The sequence below is a fragment of the Phaethon aethereus genome (genome assembly GCF_964289735.1).
Source record: "Phaethon aethereus genome assembly, chromosome: 2".
In the NCBI taxonomy this organism is placed as follows: domain Eukaryota; kingdom Metazoa; phylum Chordata; class Aves; order Phaethontiformes; family Phaethontidae; genus Phaethon; species Phaethon aethereus.
This window is the reverse complement of record NC_138582.1, coordinates 15630226-15648642: the sequence shown is the minus strand read 5'-3', so window position 1 is coordinate 15648642 and position 18417 is coordinate 15630226. Positions and strand designations below refer to the sequence as shown.

The 18417-nt window shown below is 40.4% G+C and overlaps 1 protein-coding gene across 1 annotated transcript; it reads right to left on the bottom strand.

Moving 5' to 3' along the window:
• Window positions 1-1898: 1898 nt before the first annotated feature.
• TNFRSF11B (TNF receptor superfamily member 11b) lies at window positions 1899-18001 on the bottom strand (the record flags this gene model as incomplete). The annotated part of the gene is made up of 5 exons (XM_081996670.1): window positions 17954-18001; window positions 8418-8787; window positions 4619-4813; window positions 4049-4273; window positions 1899-2287 (listed from the first exon to the last, which is right to left on the bottom strand). The coding sequence occupies exons 1-5, from the start codon at window positions 17981-17983 to the stop codon at window positions 1899-1901; spliced, it is 1209 nt and encodes a 402-aa protein (XP_081852796.1). The 5' UTR covers window positions 17984-18001.
• Window positions 18002-18417: the final 416 nt, after the last annotated feature.

Sequence of the window (18417 nt, the reverse complement as noted above, 5' to 3'; positions counted from 1 at the left end):
GTGGAGAATGGATTGAGAGCAGCCCTGAGGAGAACGACTTGGGTGTGTTGGTTGATGAGAACCTCAACATGAGCCAGCGATGTGCACTTGCAGCCCAGAAAGCCAACCGTATCCTGGGCTGCATCCAAAGCAGCGTGGCCAGCAGGTCAAGGGAGGTGGTTCTCCCCCTGTGCTACACTCTGGTGAGACCCCACCTGGAGTCCTGCGTGCAGCTCTGGGGCTCCCAGTGTAAGAAGGACATGGACCTGTTGGAGTGAGTCCAGAGGAGGGCCACAAAGATGATCAGAGGGATGAACACCTCTCCTGTGAAAACAGCCTGAGGGAGTTCGGGTTGTTCAGCCTGGAGAAGGCTCCAGGGACACCTTATTGCAGACTTTCAGTACTTAAAGGGGGCCTACAAGAAAGCTGCAGAGGGACATTTTACAAGAGAATGTAGTGATAGGACAAGGGATAATGCCTTTAAACTGAAGGATGGTAGATTTAGATTAGGTGTAAGGAAGAAATTTTTCACTCTGAGGGTGGTGAGACAGTGGAACAGGTTGCCTGGAGAAGTTGTCCATCCCTGGAAGTGTTCAAGGCCAGGCTGGATGGGGCTTTGAGCAACTTGGTGTAGTGGAAGGTGTCCCTGCCCATGGCAGGGGGTTGGACTAGATGATCTTTAAGGTTCTTTTCAACACAAACCATTCTGATTCTATGATTCTGTAGCTGAGGGCAATGGTAAATTATTTTTTTTTACGTGACCTCTCTGTGCTCCCTTCCTTTAAACACAGTGGCAATATGTGAGGCTTTCCAAGCCCATCAGGGCCATGCATCATCTTTCCTCCATGAAATTACAAGCTGTGGTTAGGGCAAAGGTTGTGAGCTCTCCAAGAACGACACCGGGCCAAGAGTATTGCTGGGCCAAATGTGTCTACGGAGTTGTAATTAGTTGTATTGCAACCGCTTGGGCCTTCTGAACTAGAACCTTTAATACTTTTTACCTGCTTTTACACCTGTACAGTGACCATAATAATCCAGTGCCGGTCAATATTTACTTGGATCACATATTAACTACTAGACCAGACAGAGAGTAGCAGAGAGCCAAGCCCAAGATAAGCAGCAAAATCCACATGGTCTGACTTTGTTATTAGTTCCTACTTCAGAGTCAAGAGTAAAGCACCAGTCAAAAAGTAAACTGAAAAATTTAATTGTTTTATAAAATAAGATTATGAAATTCTATATAAAAATCCAACTTCTTAAATATGGTACATTCACTTCCTCACAGAATATTTAAATATTCAGGTCACATGCTATATTTTCACTGTATTTGAGTTAAAATAATTGGATAAATTAAAACACCCCTACCAAAAGATACCACAACTTATACAAATAACACTAAGCAATAATACTTTTTTAAATACAAAATAGTAAAGAAATTAATAACTCTTAGAGCATGCTACAAAATTTTGCCAGAAAAATATATGGGATCATTTTCGTTTAACTAGAAAATATACAGTGTGCTTTTCATTTCTCTTCCTAAGTTCTCACACAATTTCCATTTAACTTAATAAATATGTACAACAAAAATGTTTATTCCTCAAAGAATATAAATAGCAAATACTGTAGTAGAGCCTGGTCCGGCATTCTTTTCTCATCTAGTGACTATAGTGGGGCTTTTCAACTCTGAATGTGCAAAAATGCAGAATCAGGCTCTTAGTGTTATCAACAGGTTAATAGCTTTTACAAAAGTGATTGTATTTTAAAAAACCCTCCAAAAACACTGCAAAAGACTTAGAGCTATTCCAGTCAGGCATTTCTATAAATAGTAAGACATAATGTAGGGAAACAACATTCCAGTTTAATTACTGCTAGCAGTAATTAGGGAAAAATAGTCAGTGGAGAATTAAAAATATCTTGAATTAGACACATCTTACTTTCACTGATTTAACTTGGTTCCCTATCATTTCTAAAAAGAGTTTCTGGTATAATCTATACATTGTAAATCTGTGAAGAAACTTAATCACCTTCTTCAGACTCTGGATGGTTGGTTTTGGAAAGTGGTATGTTTTCAAGTGCTTCAGTCCATACATTAAACCTTTAATGGTGTCTTGGTCACCATTCTTTATTCTCCACAGATTGAGAAGCTTCAGAACTCGCTCTGTAGGTTGACATAGTTTCATTGTGCGCTCAATATCTTCTTTTCCCACTTTCTTGCCTGGTAAGCTTGCCATCAGTGTGTTGAGATGTTCAAAGGTGAGGTTCAGGTGGCCAATATGCTTTAAGACACTATTTTCACAAAGATCGATATCTATAGAAAGCAAAAAGAGAGGTAAATACAATGCATTACAATTTTACCATGGCCTGCAAAAAAACTTCCAAAATTTCATGGTGAACATTCCTTCCCAATTTTTCTTTACTTTATTTCAAATAATACTCTCAGCAATGCTTTTTTTAGGCTCCAGTTATGAAAAGCACTGAAGAATTCAATTGACTTTGCAAATACAAACAGCCTCAAATTAAGAAACAAACTTCATAGCAGCTATTTATTGCTATATGCTTGTTTCAGGTATCTTGTAAAATGTTTTGTGTATGTGATAGGACACCTAATATTTGATTCCAGTGAATGAAAATTTTGCTCTTCTTTTTCAGAAATTCTAGGCAAGCTTTGCTAAAATAGTCATTTTAGTTTTTGAAGTATTCTAGACAATTCACAGTCTGACATAAACATACATATTAAAAAGGATAGGGAGAAAACAACATAAATCTGCAGCATTTTTTAAATCTATTCCAAGTGGACAAAAGGTCATTTGAATGTGGCAGTTGTTGATGGTGGCTTACATGAAAAGAGTTGGCCTCACTCTCATAAAAACCTTGGTGTTAACATTGCAGCACTATTTCACCTTTGACACTTGTCTTGGCAGATTCAGCACAAAGCAAGCGGTGAATCGGCATGACAAATAGGTATCGGAAGGGAAAAAGAAGGGAAAGCCTGCTTGTATATTCCTCACTCCCATGCCTTCCCATTCCCTGAATAGATGTCCTAGTCTGAGCTGTCAATCTCCACTTTATAGAAAACAAATTGCACTCTCATTTGCAGGCATCCAGCTCCCTCTAACCTCAACGGCCACTGCTCAGATAGAACAGTGGGAAATACTTTCCCCACTTGGTCAAAATTTTTCATATGTTGCTGTCCTGGTTTTGGCTGGGATAGAGTTAATTTTCTTCATCGTAGCTAGTATGGGGATATGTTTTGGATTTGTGCTGGAAACAGTGTTGATAACACCGGGATGTTTTCATTATTGCTGAGCAGTACTTGTGCAGAGTCCAGACCTTTTCTGCTCCTCACCCCACCCCACCAGCGAGGAGGCTGGGGGTGCACAAGAAGTTGGGAGGGGGCACAGCTGGGACAGCTGACCCCAACGGACCAAAGGGATATTCCATACCACAGGGTGTCATGCTCAGCATATAAAGCTGGGGGAAGAAGAAAGAAGGGGAGGGGGAACATTCGGAGTGATGGCATTTGTCTTCCCAAATAACCGTTACATGTGATGGAGCCCTGATTTCCTGGAGATGAGTGAACACCTGCCTGCCAGTGGGAAGTGGGGAATGAATTCCTTGTTTTGCTTTGCTTATGTATGCAGCTTTTGCTTTCCCTATTAAACTGCCTTTATCTCAACCCATGAGTTTTCTCACTTTTTCTCTTCCTATTCTCTCCCCCATTCCACCGGGGGGGAGTGAGCGAGCGGCTGCGTGGTGCTGAGCTGCCAGCTGGGGTTAAACCATGACAGTTGTGCAGTCTCAAAAGGGGATCTTGGTTGTCACACCACACACACACCCAAGGGGGTTACAAGTCTGGGAAGAATTCAGCCCTCAACTGATCAGGAGAAGATGAATTCTCTTCCTGCTTCCCCTCAACTTCACTGTGCTTTCTGCAGCAATAAATCTCAGTCAAGCCCTGCAGGTCTTCCTCAGAGCATAACACATCACCAGGAGGTATCTGATCCCAAGCAATTTTTAAAATGCCATTCAGAAGGTAGCTTTTAACATATGCGTTATCAAAATGAGGTACCTTGAATTATCTTCTTGACCATATCCTGTTCTTTGTTTTGCTGCTTCCATAATTTCAAAAGCTGGAAGGTTTGCTCTTGAGAACTGTGCCTTTGTTTAATTCTTTCGATATTTTCTGTGCTAACCTTTGTCCCAGGCAAACTGTCCGCTAGTATGTTCAGCCAGTTAGGTGTGAGCTGAGTAGGAACAGCAAACCTGAAAAAAGCCTCCTCACACAGGGTTACATCTGAAATTAAAATAAATATATTAATTGTTCTGATCTCTGTTACCCTACTCATGTTTGAAAAAAGAGCAAGCAGCAAGAATGATAAGAAAAAATGTTCAAAAAACAAACTAAGAAGTGGCCTTTATAATGCTGCTGCTCTCTGCGCTTGAGAGCAGAGAATAATAATACAATATTATTGTATTATTAATAATACAATACTACAATAATTAAAACTCTACTATGGCCATCACCATAGCAGGCAAATGGCTAACAAGCTAGATATTTTTATCATAAATGCTGAGACATTCATTTTAACTATAATTAAAGGTATATTTTCAGAACACTTTTCCTTAATATGATACGTACCTATTCCGCATTTCTGAGGTGCTGTATCTGTATTTTCCTGACAGACATTGTCACGAACTGCATTTCCCTTCAATGCTATTTTGAAACCCAGTGCACTACAGTTTGTGTGCTTTAGACAGGCTGCTTTGGATGATGTTTCATTTGAGAAAAATCCTTCTGGACATCTCTTACATACAGTGTCACTCTCAGGGGTACCTGTGGAAATGACAAAACAATGCATCCAATTGTATACAACCTCAAGTGTGAGGAAAAAAAAGAATATAAAAATAAAATAAAATATTTCTCCCAAAATTGTGATGCTTCTGCTTTTCACATTTCTGATGTATGAAGGAATCTCATTTAGAAAAAAAACCCCACAACACTTCGATTTTTAAAAACAAAAAGGAATTTTTTAAGAGAATGATGTTTTTGCTGGAGTAATAAACAGTAACAGTTGTTACCAACTTTAAAATCAGTAATTAGGTAATTTAGTAAAGCAATATTTTTAAATCAGTAATTACTTGCATCTATTCAGATATTACATGATGTCTGACCTTTATCCCTCAGCTGTACAAATATTCTGTAAAATAATTAAATGGCACAAGACACTCCTCTAAATTCTGTTCTGTAATATCTGCCCAGAACCTTACTCAAATGGGTTACTTTAGTTCTAGCCAAGAATATAACTAAACTGAATATCAACTAAAGACCCCCTGAAAAGTACCTTCCCTGCTTAGATATGAAATTATAGAGGAAAACAGAATTTCAGTAAAATTTTTGAAATTTTTTTCTGGGCTTGAATAAAATATTATTTAAAGCAAAGAAGTAGATCATCCAATATAGCAAAAATATTTAATATGCATACATATATTTTGCTTGGTGTTTTACTTTTATAAGACATAGTCTTACTTCAGAATCAAATATACAATACTATAATAGAATGACAATATAAGGTTCTATCACATTGACACAGAGGAAGAAAATTAATGCGTGGAATTTTAAACAATGCAGTCTAACCACCAGCAGCACAAAAATAACAACACCAATAAGTGCTGTATATTCACTCTTAATTCATCTTTTTTCAGCCAACACTTAAGCAAGTGCCTAGAGTCTAATATCGCATTACTGAACATGAACTTAAGCACATGCTTAAAATTCTTTGGAAATAATTAGAAACTATATTTGAACAAGAAAATGCCTCCATCTAGTGTATTTTGTAAGTATTTACATGTGGATGCTTATTTTAATGCTAGCTTTTAAGTAAATTTTATTTATTTTTGGCATTTCCTTCAGAAAAAGCGTACGAATCTCAAGTTTTCAACCAGGTGTGAAATAAAGAATAATACTTGCATACACCTGACCTAGCACTTCTTTCATCAGACAGCAGGTGAAAACAAAGGAGAATTTTTTAGCTGCTGTGCATCTGAAAATCAGGGACCCTCTATATTGCCAGACCCCTCCTACGCTCCACTTTCCGCAGCAGCAGCGTCTGCCCTTGTGTTTCCTTGCACAATGTGTGCTGCCTGCGGCTCTGGGCTGTCCGAAACTCCAGCCAACACCTGCCCCTGAACAGGCAGCAATTACCTTTGCTGAGAAGTCTGAATTTTTAGCAACTTTCCCTGCTACAGACACGCGGCTGTTGTGTTCCAGGAGCGAGGAAGGGGAAGAAAGGAGAGTCCCTACAACAGTACATCATTCTGCTCAGAGTTTCTCGTATAACCTTTGCAATACAAGAGGGAAATAAAACGGGTAATCCATCAGCGTTCTCAGGGTTGAGCAGAAAGTCACCTCCCAGATTTGCCAGCTGCTTCTTCTCTACTTATCTGGCCGCTCTTGTTCAGGGCACAAAGTGCGGCAGCCCGGCTGCCCTTCCGCCGCTCCCTCCAGTTCGCCTGGAATCCCCCATTCTCCCCAGGGAAATGGCAGCCGCCGCCGGGGAGATAGTGCTGCCTCGTAGCAGCGCTGCTTCCCCAGCACAGGGCTGCTAAAACCTCTGCCAATACAGGGCCAACCGCCGCAGAAAGGAACAAACCCGTAATCTACACTCACAAAAGGGGATTACCAAAGTAAAATGATCTACCCAATGTAATCATGAGCGACTGGCAGTGGGGGAGCAGATTTCTAATGCTTTAAGCTTTGAAGAAGACACTGGACCACACTATCTCCCTGTGTGGCAGTGGGAGCATATTTTTCCATACTTAAGTTATATTTCACCTGAATTTACATCGTTACAAAGTTCAAGGCTATCATATGGCAGAAACCAGGAACACAGTGTGGTCCATGCTTATTAAATTCTTAGTCAATGCCTCACCTCAAAAACTGACTATTGACACAGGGGGATGCAATTATATTTACAGTGTTTTCATTCCTTATTTGAGGTCTGCTTGGGTTTAGCTGGTTCATTCTGATGGGCTTTTGGAAACCAACTTTCCAATAAATTACATGATTCGACAATTTGTCTTCTTCCAAAGTTTGTTTCATTTTGAACTGAGGGATTCAACTTTGTCTGCCATGGTTTCACTGTGCTCGCAGGGATGCAGCAGGCTGGTTGCTCAGACAATTTATACTTCTTTGTTCGTCCCCCAAAAGGTCTTTCTGAGAACTTTGTTTCTGGCCCCTTTTGACTTGCTGCCGAGGTATGGTGGAACCTCATTAACCCAAGCCCCTGGGTATAACGATTTAGGATAATGAAGGCTTATAATATGGAAATGTGGTAGATGCCAGTGGAAATGCTTAACAGTGGCAAGGGCATCAGGGTAATGCTTAGATAGCCAATTGCTCAGGGACTAACAAGCAGCTACAGCAGTGACATTACTCCTTACAACAAAGTTGTTCTCCAATGAGATATTCACAACCCAAGAAAGGACTCATGACCTGTCATTCAGCATAGCTCTCAAATGGGCAGGCCAGCCTTAGTGTTTCTCACTGTATATATGTAATTCCTAGGGAAGTAATTCTGTAGTCTGGAGATCTGTTGCCTATGGGTTTGTGTCTGAGATGCTTTGATTTTCTCCATTCCCTTCCTCAGTGCTCTTATCTGGGCAGTTATCAATCTCTGGTATAATGACAGCTTACAATTCTTTCAGGCTGTATTAAATACTGGAGCTAAACTGGGCCGTGACATTTGCCAAATGATAAACGATGTATTTTGTTTTGAGAGAAGAACTTATTATTGGTTTAACAATCTATGTTGTCTTAAATGAAGAATACACTCCACTGAAAAGCACCGCTTCACTCTGTATCCCCACCAGACCTATGGCCCAACGCCAACCTGCTTGACAAAGAAACAGTTGTTTGTTTCATAATAGTAACAGTTTCCCTAAGAGTTCCATTTAGGATGCTGATAATTAATTATTATCACATATTGCTGTGATGCTAGAGCTATATTAATATTGTTATAATTATACACTTGGTGTCAAACACGTAGTGCTCCTGGTGTTTGTCAAGATACACAGTTGCTTGAAACAGCAGATTTCAAAATGAAAAACATTATTATTTATCACACACACAAATACTACATTCCAGATAATGTTCCTTTAAAAGAGGCAATCCATCATGTTTCTCATTAGAGTGCAATTTGCTACATTTGCTACTGCCATTAAGTTATATATTACAGTAGGAGCAGGGTATTCCACTGAGAAATGTTGCTTTGGCTACAGTCCAAATGACGCAGACTAGGAACAGGTTCAATTGGCTTTACAATTTACTGTTCTGTAATTTCATCTGGACGAGCCTCTTTCCTAATCTTGTAACTGCCACGAGTCATCGACGTGTGGTAGAGCTCTAATTAAGTCTGTGCATATTGACAAGCGGTACATACCTGGCTGTTCAACGCCAAATCCAGGAGGACACTCCGTGTGCTTTAAACAAAACTCGAGCTCCAGGTATCTGCCTTCGACGCACTCGCAGACGCGGTTCTGCGTGCTGGTGCACTCCTGCTTGACGTACTGCAGCTCTTTGCAAACGGCGCTGCAGTACTGGCATTCGTCGTTGCTGTTCCACTCTTCGGCGTAGTACTGGTCCGGACACGGGGCACACTGCGTCGGGCTGGTGGCTGTACAGTGCTGCTTTACGTAGCTCCCAGGAGGGCACTGGTCACACAGCAGCTGGCGAGATGTCTCTGGGTCGTAATGGGGATACTTGGGGGCAGAGGCGTCTTGGATGGTCCACTTTACAGAAATGTCCAAGAGCTAGCAACAGGAAAATAAAACATCATTCACTTTAGTTCTGGGGAGAATCGTGGCCACAAAGAAACCTACAATTTAATGAGTTTATGAGTCTAATCATGTTGCTATCTTCAAAAAAATGTTTGCATTAGAAATTTATAAAATATTAGCCAGCTTCCAGACTCTCCCATGTCGATCTTAGAATGGGAAAATTTTAGGATCTTGTCCAGCAAATCCTCCTGATGTAAGTACTTCCTTGTTCTTCCAGAGATGTCCATCCTATTCTTCTCCCATTTACACCTTTTTAATATCACTGGGCAACAACTTTTTACCACCTGGCACCAGAGAACCTGACCTATTAGTTTAATTGGCAACAACATGCTCAGTGCACAGCAAGGTGGGGATTACGCACTTCTGTGTTCTTAAGTATCAAGTACTTCAGATATGCTGTCTGAAAGACATTCGCAAAAAAAATGGTATCTGAGCATACAAATCTGCCCAGCGTACTGCTCCATTACCACAGATACCTTTAAAGGTGATTCCTTACAATATTTCTTTTTACCAGCAACGAATGGCTAGAACAATGCAGGTTACTTTTTAATGCCTTCCATTTAATCTTGCACTGAAATGCAGCAGCTCTGGGGATAAAATGTGGCAGCGACGTCAAGTATGAAGATGTAGCTTCAGACAGAGGTAAAGAATGCTGCCGTTTAGGAAGGGTACATTAAGAACTTAATCACACAAGCTGGAAGAGGCCAGGCTGATGCTTTCACTTCCTATCTAAAACCACAGGCTTCGGGCTGTGGCGAGGACTGGTTCAGTGCCGGCACACGTCATGACTGCCACACTCCTTCGGCTTCCTGCAACAGTCTGCTTTGCTGGTGCGGGATCTATTTGAGATGCCCTTCTGCAGACATAACCTCCATATCACGTCATTTTGGTCTTGTAACTGAAACTTTGGTTCTGTGATTCCACCAGCCTATCAAAAAAATAACTCTCAGCCCCCCTCACGGGGCCTACCAGCAGCTCATGCGCCCCACTGGGAACCCGGCTCTGTCCCAGCGCTGTGTGAGCGACGTGCCACTTCTCTTCTTAAGCTTGTACGTTTTACAAAGATGAAGTAAACTGGCTCTGAATGAAGAATTTTTTTCCTAGGTATCCATTCAAATTACAGATCCAACTGACTTGTCTTTGTTGCTATTTTAATCCCAGTCAGCTAATGCAGAGTTGCCAATTCAATTTCAAGAACATATTTTCCTCTTTACCAGTACAGATGTCCTCAAAGTGTAAGTGGAAGTAACTCTTTTTATTGATTCAAACCCTATATTTCCTAAAGAGGTTTCATGTAAGGGTGTCATTTCTGCCACAGCATGGCACTTCTTAAGTGACAGTCTTATTAAGTTTGGAAAGGACAACTTAATCGTTCATCTGCATTAACATAAGTCACAGCGTTTGCATCAAGTAATATTAGGTGCCTAAATTAGGAATTCTTACTGCTTAAGAAAATATTCTTAAGTGCATTCTCCTGTTGCCTGTCCACTTTTTATACAGCTATACTTAGACAGGCTGAAGAATGAAATGCAGGTAGTACGGATATTCCCCACAGCCTCTTCTGGTTACCCTTCACTAAGCCCTGTAACTTGTCCAATCTGTGATTTCTACAGGTGGAGATCCCACTTTTTCTTGTGGTTGCAATGCACAATCTCTTCCATTGTGAGAAATTCCTTATTACTCATTGAAGTTTGATATACTGCTCCATTTTTCGTAAATGACTGGATCTGTTTCATGTGATGTATTTAACAAAAGGGTGCAGCACATTTTTTAATAGTGAATGGCTTTCCATTGATGAAAAATGCACCACCCTTGATAAATCTACAGCTATTACTCTAGTAATAAGGAAGTCCTGGTAATCCCATTAATTGTTGATGTTAACAGTCAGGTTTTCTTCTATGTTTTTATTCAGTAATAGATAATACAGCACCCCAGAGTCCAAGCTTGCACGGACACATGCTTTCCCTCCACAGAACGTAACAGACTGCAACATGCAGCACAGATGCTACAAAGACAAGCATCAACCCACATTTCATGCAGATGTCTGTGGAAACCTAAGACAATACCCAATGCAGATGAAAATCTGACTCTGAAAATGATTAGGGACAGCAACTAGACATGTGGGCAGCACGTCCTCATGCAGAAATGCCAGTTTTCCTTCTCTGCAATGCACAGCTCACAACAAATCCCAAGCTGTCACTGCAGCAGAATCTGCTCCTCTGGGTCATGCTTCTGTCCCTGGTGACACATCTTCAGGTGCTGAATGTTTAGGTGGACCATTCCATGACTGCTCAACTCCCCTGTGCAACATGCAGGAGCAAAAGCAACAAGATTTTGTCTATATTCCTTACTCAACCATTTACATTGGAAATCATATGTGAGGCAAGCGAGTTTTGCTGCAGGGGATAATTCAGGATTAAAACCAATTCAAATTCAATATTCAGGGTATGAAAGAATGGGGTTTTGTAGGGAAAAATGGAGGCACTTGCTTCCTGAAGGACCTACAGCTATGTGAAGCAGGCCAATAAAAACTGAAAACAGTTCAACACAATTTGAGAGGAATTGATTTAAAAATCAAGCAAAAAAATACTTGAACAATGTGTGTGTGAGACCATGCTAAGTTTTTCCTTTGAAAGTACCCATAGCTATGAACTATTAATGGCAACCAGAACACTGTTAATCTAAATGAGCATAACCAATAACCATAATAACAGGATTAATAAATCAGCATCACTAAAAGGATGGTCAGCCTTTGCATTTGATTTTTTCTTTATGTTTTTAAAAGAAAAGCACATCACACCTGTCTTCCCTTCTTCCCCAGAAACATACTTTATGTAGCTGCAGTAATCCATCCATCAGTGGCTGAGCTGTATATATATGCAGGATCCAACTCTTATTTAGTAAACAATTATGACAAAAGATTCTTCAGTCAAACTAAAGCTATAAATGCAATCAGTATCTCAGTATTTTAGCAGAACATTTCATACATAATTTTCAACATAGAGCTAGATTACCACTACTGTTACTCTTTGACTACTATGATCCTATTAGTACAGTGAGCTGTGCAACTCATTGCAACAGGACACTGTAAACGGTTGAGTTTAAAATGTTGTTTGACATAGTAACAGAGGAAAATAATAAAGAGCTATTAAACAGAAACATCACCTCTTGATCAGGAAATCCCAAACCGCAAATTGCTTGAGTCTGGAGGAGTGTTTTGGAAAAATGTCACTATTTTCCTGCCTTTTTCTTCCATTTCTTCTATGAATCAGTTATCAACCCCTGCTATAGACAGCATATGGGGCTTTTTAGGGCATTTTTTCTGGATTCTTTTTTTCTTATACCCGGCACAGCCATTAGTATGTTGTAAAGTACATTTCTAGACTCCAATCCCCGATACCATACTTCTTCATAAGACTACTGTAGGTCCCTTAATAATACTTAGGAGAATAGATCCGCAAGATTGTCTTCTATACAAATTGAAAGCACCTAGCACACATGAGTATTCTGCATATTAATATGCAACCTGGAAATCAGAAGTTGTCCTTGAACCTACATCAAGTGCCAAAGCAAAACCAATCTATCTTTCCGAAGTTTTTAAAAAATGTAGGAAGAATGGTGGAAGGTAATTAAGTATGATTTTTACTAGTTTTACTGCAGCAACTTGGCACAAACAGAATGAAAAGACTCTTCTTGTCCCCTAGCTCACAGAATAAGCTAGAGGAGAATGTCACTAAATCTCCTGCCCTAAGACACACTGAATCTGTTTGAAATTGTGAAGTTGGATCACCTGTTAGGGCAGATTTGTAGAGCAAAACAGATGGTGCTGAGCACCTGACATCCACATTATGCATGATTCAGAGTGGGTATTTTGGACTAACTTCAGTCTGCTCTCACGGACTGAGCATGCATTAGTGGTTACAGTGCATCTGGTGTGTCTCTGGAGTCCATCTCTGGATTTACGTTCATTTACTTTTGTAAATCCACTTTGTGCACTCCAATTCTGCTCTGATGTGCAAACTAAAATACAGTAAATAAGGATGATCAGGAGGGACGCTTCAAAAGCATGATGGCACTATCTGAGCACATGAAAATTCCATAATCAGAACTTAATAGCTCTGAATGTTGGTATTCCTTAAAGCTCCACAGAAAGCAGGGTTTCTCCTATAATCATGCTGGCACTGTCCTGTTTTGCTCTTGCTGGAGAAGAAGGCATGTTCCAGTTTGAAAGGAAGAACAAACTAGAAGTCTGGCTTCAGTTTACTGGAATCAGAAGTAGGGGCAATGAGCCTCTTTAACACTTAAGAAACCAAAGCTGGAGTGTATCAGTGCTATGCTTGGCCAAAGTTACGTATTTGTCAAAGTTATGGATTTGCCATTCAGAAGACTGCATAAAATTCTGTTCATTCTTGTTTAGGAAAGGTTAATTCATCCTGGAAGCGGTACAGTGAAAGCTTAGAAGGAAATGGAGAGCTTCATCTTGAAGAGGATCTTGACTTGTTCAATAGCTTGGCAAGTCAAAACAGTACCTATAGAATCAGTACAGATAGACAGTGAACACACAGAAAGAGAAGAACATTCTCCATTAAAGAATAATGCTGGCAAATGAAAAGGGGATTCTCTCAGCAAAGGAAGTTTGGGAACAGCCTTTTACTGAGCAGCAGGTGCAAGAAACCCAAGTAGTTTAAATATAGCTCTCCATGCATTTCTGAAAGCAAATACACCATTTGGTTTCCTGGAAGAGCTGGGGAACAAACTGAAAAGATCTAGGCAGTTTCTTTCCATTTTAAGCAATAAGCAAATCCTTTATATCCCAGCACTGATGGAAACCAATGATACTCAACATCTTGTTCATCTCAACAAATTAACAGTAATGAAATAGTTACAACAAAACAAAACTAAAACAAAATCTAATGTCATTAACTACATCTATCACATATTGTGTAAAATTCAGTTCTAGTTGCATGGGCGCAGTTCTGAAAGGACTGAAAAACAGTGTCCTCATCCATCTCCCTAGGCCAAATCCTGGGTAGCTCTAGGGATGGCTGTCTCAAGAACTGGGATGAATTGTAAGGACCAAAAAGCACATCTAGTGCAAGTCAGTGTCATGCAAGTAAATACTGAGAACATATTCCAAACGAGTTACCCAAAGGTTAAAAAGCAATTATTTGACTGTGTCACTGAACACATTAGGCCTGAAGCTGTATTTTTCCATACCATCTTTATGTCAGCATAAACAATGCTAACATAAAAGGCTTGTTCAGTCCATTTATTTGATCCCTTAGAAGATGCTTTTGAAAGAGAAATAATGTGATCGTAAAATTTCATTTCAGATCTTGGGCATGAAAAAAGTATACACCCTTTTCTTTCATCTTTAAATGTAAGACAAAGAGCCACTTGCTTTTTCTTGTTGAATTAAAATGAACTGGAAGACAAAGCACATAAAGCAAGGATCCTTCAAGCATCATCCCCTTAAATCACTGCTTTGTGAGAGAAAAAAAAGTGGCTTTTCAGCATATGAAAATATTATTATATAGCTTGGCTTTGTGGTTTTGGGTTGTAGACCAAAGGAGAATGTTTCATTTGCTGAGAAAAATAAATCTGTTTCTGTTTTGCATTCCACAACTATTCCGAAGCATATTTTCCTGTGTGATAAATAATCGTTCAGGGCATCTGTCAGATTGCTCCTAGTCTTTGCACTGGGTTCAAAGTAAAACCTTACAATTCTCCTACTTTGCTTTCTACACAAAGTATTTAGACAAAGCTGAGGCAGGAGGCCTTCACTTACCCTTAGGCAGAATGCCTCACTGAAACCATGCACAGACCCCAGAGAAATCTCAGTGGCAAAAAATAGCAGTGAATGATATTAAAGACGTGGTCCTAATCAATATCTTGTCAAATCAAACAGTATCTCTAGATCCAGTACATGACAGTGTCATGCCGGATCAGATCCATGGCTATCTATTGAAAATAGCCATTGTAAAATATTTGTCATCTAGAGAGAAATGACTCCCATCCATCTGGGAGATACTCAAATCTCATCGTCCTCACTTTGCTGTTCTGGGGGGCCCCATGCAATCACCGAGTTTAACTTCTTTGGGCTGACACCCATGCAGAACAGCTTACCCCAGGAGTCGCTGCAGGCTCACTAGGAGCACAGCCCAGACGAAGGACCTTTTCAGCAGACCGCAGCTGAGCGTCAGGTTCAGAACGAAAGCTAAAACAGAGTAGTTTTCGCTAGTTTGAGTTTAGCTTATAAAGCTGTTTCACCATTCTGCCAACTGCTTCAATGCAATCCACTCACTTTGGACATAATGGGACCTACTTTTGTATGGAAGATGCTTTAAAAAGTGAAGGCTGCTCTTTCACATAAGGAATGTAACTAGTGACTCTCCTGAGCCACCTGTATTTGAAACTGAGGCCATCAACCTCTGTCTTCCTTTCTCTGTCGGTAAAGCAATAGGTAAGCAATACAAATGTCATAGAGACTTTGTGAGGCACCATCAGTTGTCATTCACAGAGCAATTTAGGGGTGTAAATTATTGTTTCATTTTCAGTGGTAGGAAAATGACATTGAGCTGAAGAGCAGTTTTACGTCTTATCAAAGAAGTGCTAAATTGAACGTCTTCATTTATATGAGATACATTTGCCTTGAAGCTTCTGGAGGGAGAAAGCAAAAAAGACTAACCAGCTACTCACCAAAAGATGTGTCTTATCCATAACTCACATTTTGGAACATTATTCTTCAGAGTGACAACAAGATTTAGAGCTAACCCAAACCTGGCATGTTACATCCATGACTACAGTCTGCCTTTGCACTGAACAGAATTACTAACTGACCATCTAGCTAGGGAAACAGTATGACCAGTATTATGTGCAAACAGGTGTTTTTTCTCTAGGAAGACCATCAGAGTAATAAATCTACTAGCATAAAAATTAAATACTGAAGGAACAAAATTAAAGTTTGTGTGAGATTTGAACAGTGTCATTTAAATTGTGACAGTATCTTTTAAAGCTTCTTCTGGTAACCTTGGTGTTTTATTTTTAACCAACACACATGCAGACAGACAGAAAGTAAGTCAGACAGAAAGATAACTCCTACCCTCGCGGGCTGCAAAGCCACTGCTGCCTACACACAGCAAACCCAACAGGCAGGCCAGAAAAAGCATGTCACATGCGTCCAGTGATCCAAAATAGAGAAAGGTCAAGTTTAAGGGTCAAGATAGTTACGTGACAAGTAACGAGATCCAGCTCTGGGGAATTTCTTTCAATTCAGTCCGATTTCATAACGCTTGTCTGTTTGTAAGCAGTTTTAGTGTTCCAGCAAACGACACGTACATGCATGCACCATCACTGCAGGTCCCCTTTCTGAAACCTTAGCACAGAGGCCAAGGCTGAAAGCACATCATGTCCAAAGAGTCTTTTTTAGCTATGGTGTCTCCAAACTAGGTTTAAGGTATGTAAGACAAATGTACACAACTTTGAACTGCTTGTTGTGCCTCCTACAAGTCTTCTCATAAAGCAGATACTAAAACTACTTCTCAGAGCTCTGGCACATCTGACAGTGCTTAAACTTCACTGACAGTACTCAAGCTTCATATAAACTTCAAATAAATTGCTTTTAAATAAAAATTTCAAAAGAAGAGTTGAATAATGAAGGTCTCTGGTATGTACTCCTGCCAGTAACGTATTTCGTCTCCAAGACTCATCTGCCAGAAGATTATGCTGACCTTCACCAAACGCTATTACTTCATGGGAGAACACGAACAGGCACATTACATGTAATCAAAATCAAAATACTGGTGTGATTATATTATGACAGCCACAGATAAGAAGCCAAACTGGTAACAGGCTATTGCTGAAATTCCCAGATTAACTTCCTGTGCTTTCATGTAGACAAAGATGGCACAACACCACACATGAGACGAAAAAGTTGTCCTGCGTTTCAGTTTGCTGACCGCGAGCCTGACAATTTTTGCTACCCTTGCACCATTAATTACTTTGGGTTTGTTTCTCAAAAAGCTCTTTCAGAAAGTTGTACAGAGAGTAATAAACATGCATTACTCATCAGATCCTGGAAATCTTGTTGCATTTATAAAGAGCTTTCAAAATAAATGGATCTCAGTTCTAACGCTCTGCCACAACATTAATGCCGCTGTACTCACCAAAACAACCCAGGAGCAAGTTACTGTGCAGGCATGCATAACAGCCTGCTCTGAATATTGTTTTTAATGTTTTTCTGCGAATGTTTTCTCATCCAAAAGATGAATAGCCTCCAAATAGATGTTACACAGAATCTGTCTGTACGCAGGTTTTAATTAATCTGACATCACATACAATTCCATATGCCTAAATGGATTAAATGACATTTTGAAAGATTTACGGCACTGCTAACGTCTCTAAATTTGCATCTGGAAGTATCTTGATAAATCACCAAGTAACCAGAAACTTATTAAAGCAGGGGCTTACACCAGATTTAATAACACAACTTTTTCTGTAACTGCTACTGACACAGCTACTAAGGCATCACTTACTTGCACACGAAGCTGAATTTTCTAAGCCAAAACAAGCACCACACACTTGTGCTTTTTTCTGGAGCTCACAGTGGTTTTCCTGGGTAAGAAAGCCAGCCCAGTATCTGACATACTGACCAGTGCCACTGCAGCAGAGATTACAGAGACAGGCAGGGATGGAGCTTTTGTAAATCAAAAACACCCCAGCCTACAGTTCCTAAATTCATTCCTAGATACAGTGCTTAGTGTCAGCCTGGTATGATGAAGCCTTACAAAAGGAGAGAGGAAGATAGGAAAAAAGGCAAAACAAAAGCAACTCATGCCACTACCTTAAGAATGGGATGAAAATCCCTGCTGCCTCCCTGGAGCTGGACGTGTCCATTGCACTCCAAACCTCGCCAGGGAAGCTCAGCGTGATGAAACAAAAAGGGTTTACCAAGAAAACGGACAGAAGGCAAAAAAAAAAAAACAACCAACCAAAAAACCCCAAATAAAAAACAAAACAAAAAACCCCCAAACAAACAAACAAACAAACAAACCCAGAAGAAAAGCTGTATGTCTTTACAGCCTGATCTCTGAAGCTGTAATGCATCTTAAAGCCTATCTACCTCTCTGAAGGGACTTACCACAAGCGTGCAGCACAGGAACTTGTTCATTGTGGTCGGTGGAAGAAACCTCAGCGCGCTGGGAAATCAGGCAGAGAGTCAGCTCCCGCTCCAGTCTCCTAGCAGCCTGCTTACATCCCCCAACATTAAAGACACGATATATATATAGTCCCGGTGTAACAGGAAGCTTTGGCTCAGCTTTGATCACTCATTCCCTACCATGACCAAACTTTTCTCTCTCACTCGCTCACTCTCCCCCTCTTTTTTTTTTTTTAAAGGAACCTGTAAAACTTGATGACTTAATGGAACCCTTTGAGTGCTCTAACCACAGACTGGAAAATGCAGGAGGGAGTGTCAGGGGCTGGCCAGGGGAGGGTTTAATTGGGCTCTGGCTGTCTGGCTGTCTGTCCCCCCTCCTCTCCCCTGAGCAGCTGGCTTGGAGGGGAGAGGCGCGCCCCGGGGATGACAGCGGCCGTCTCAGCACC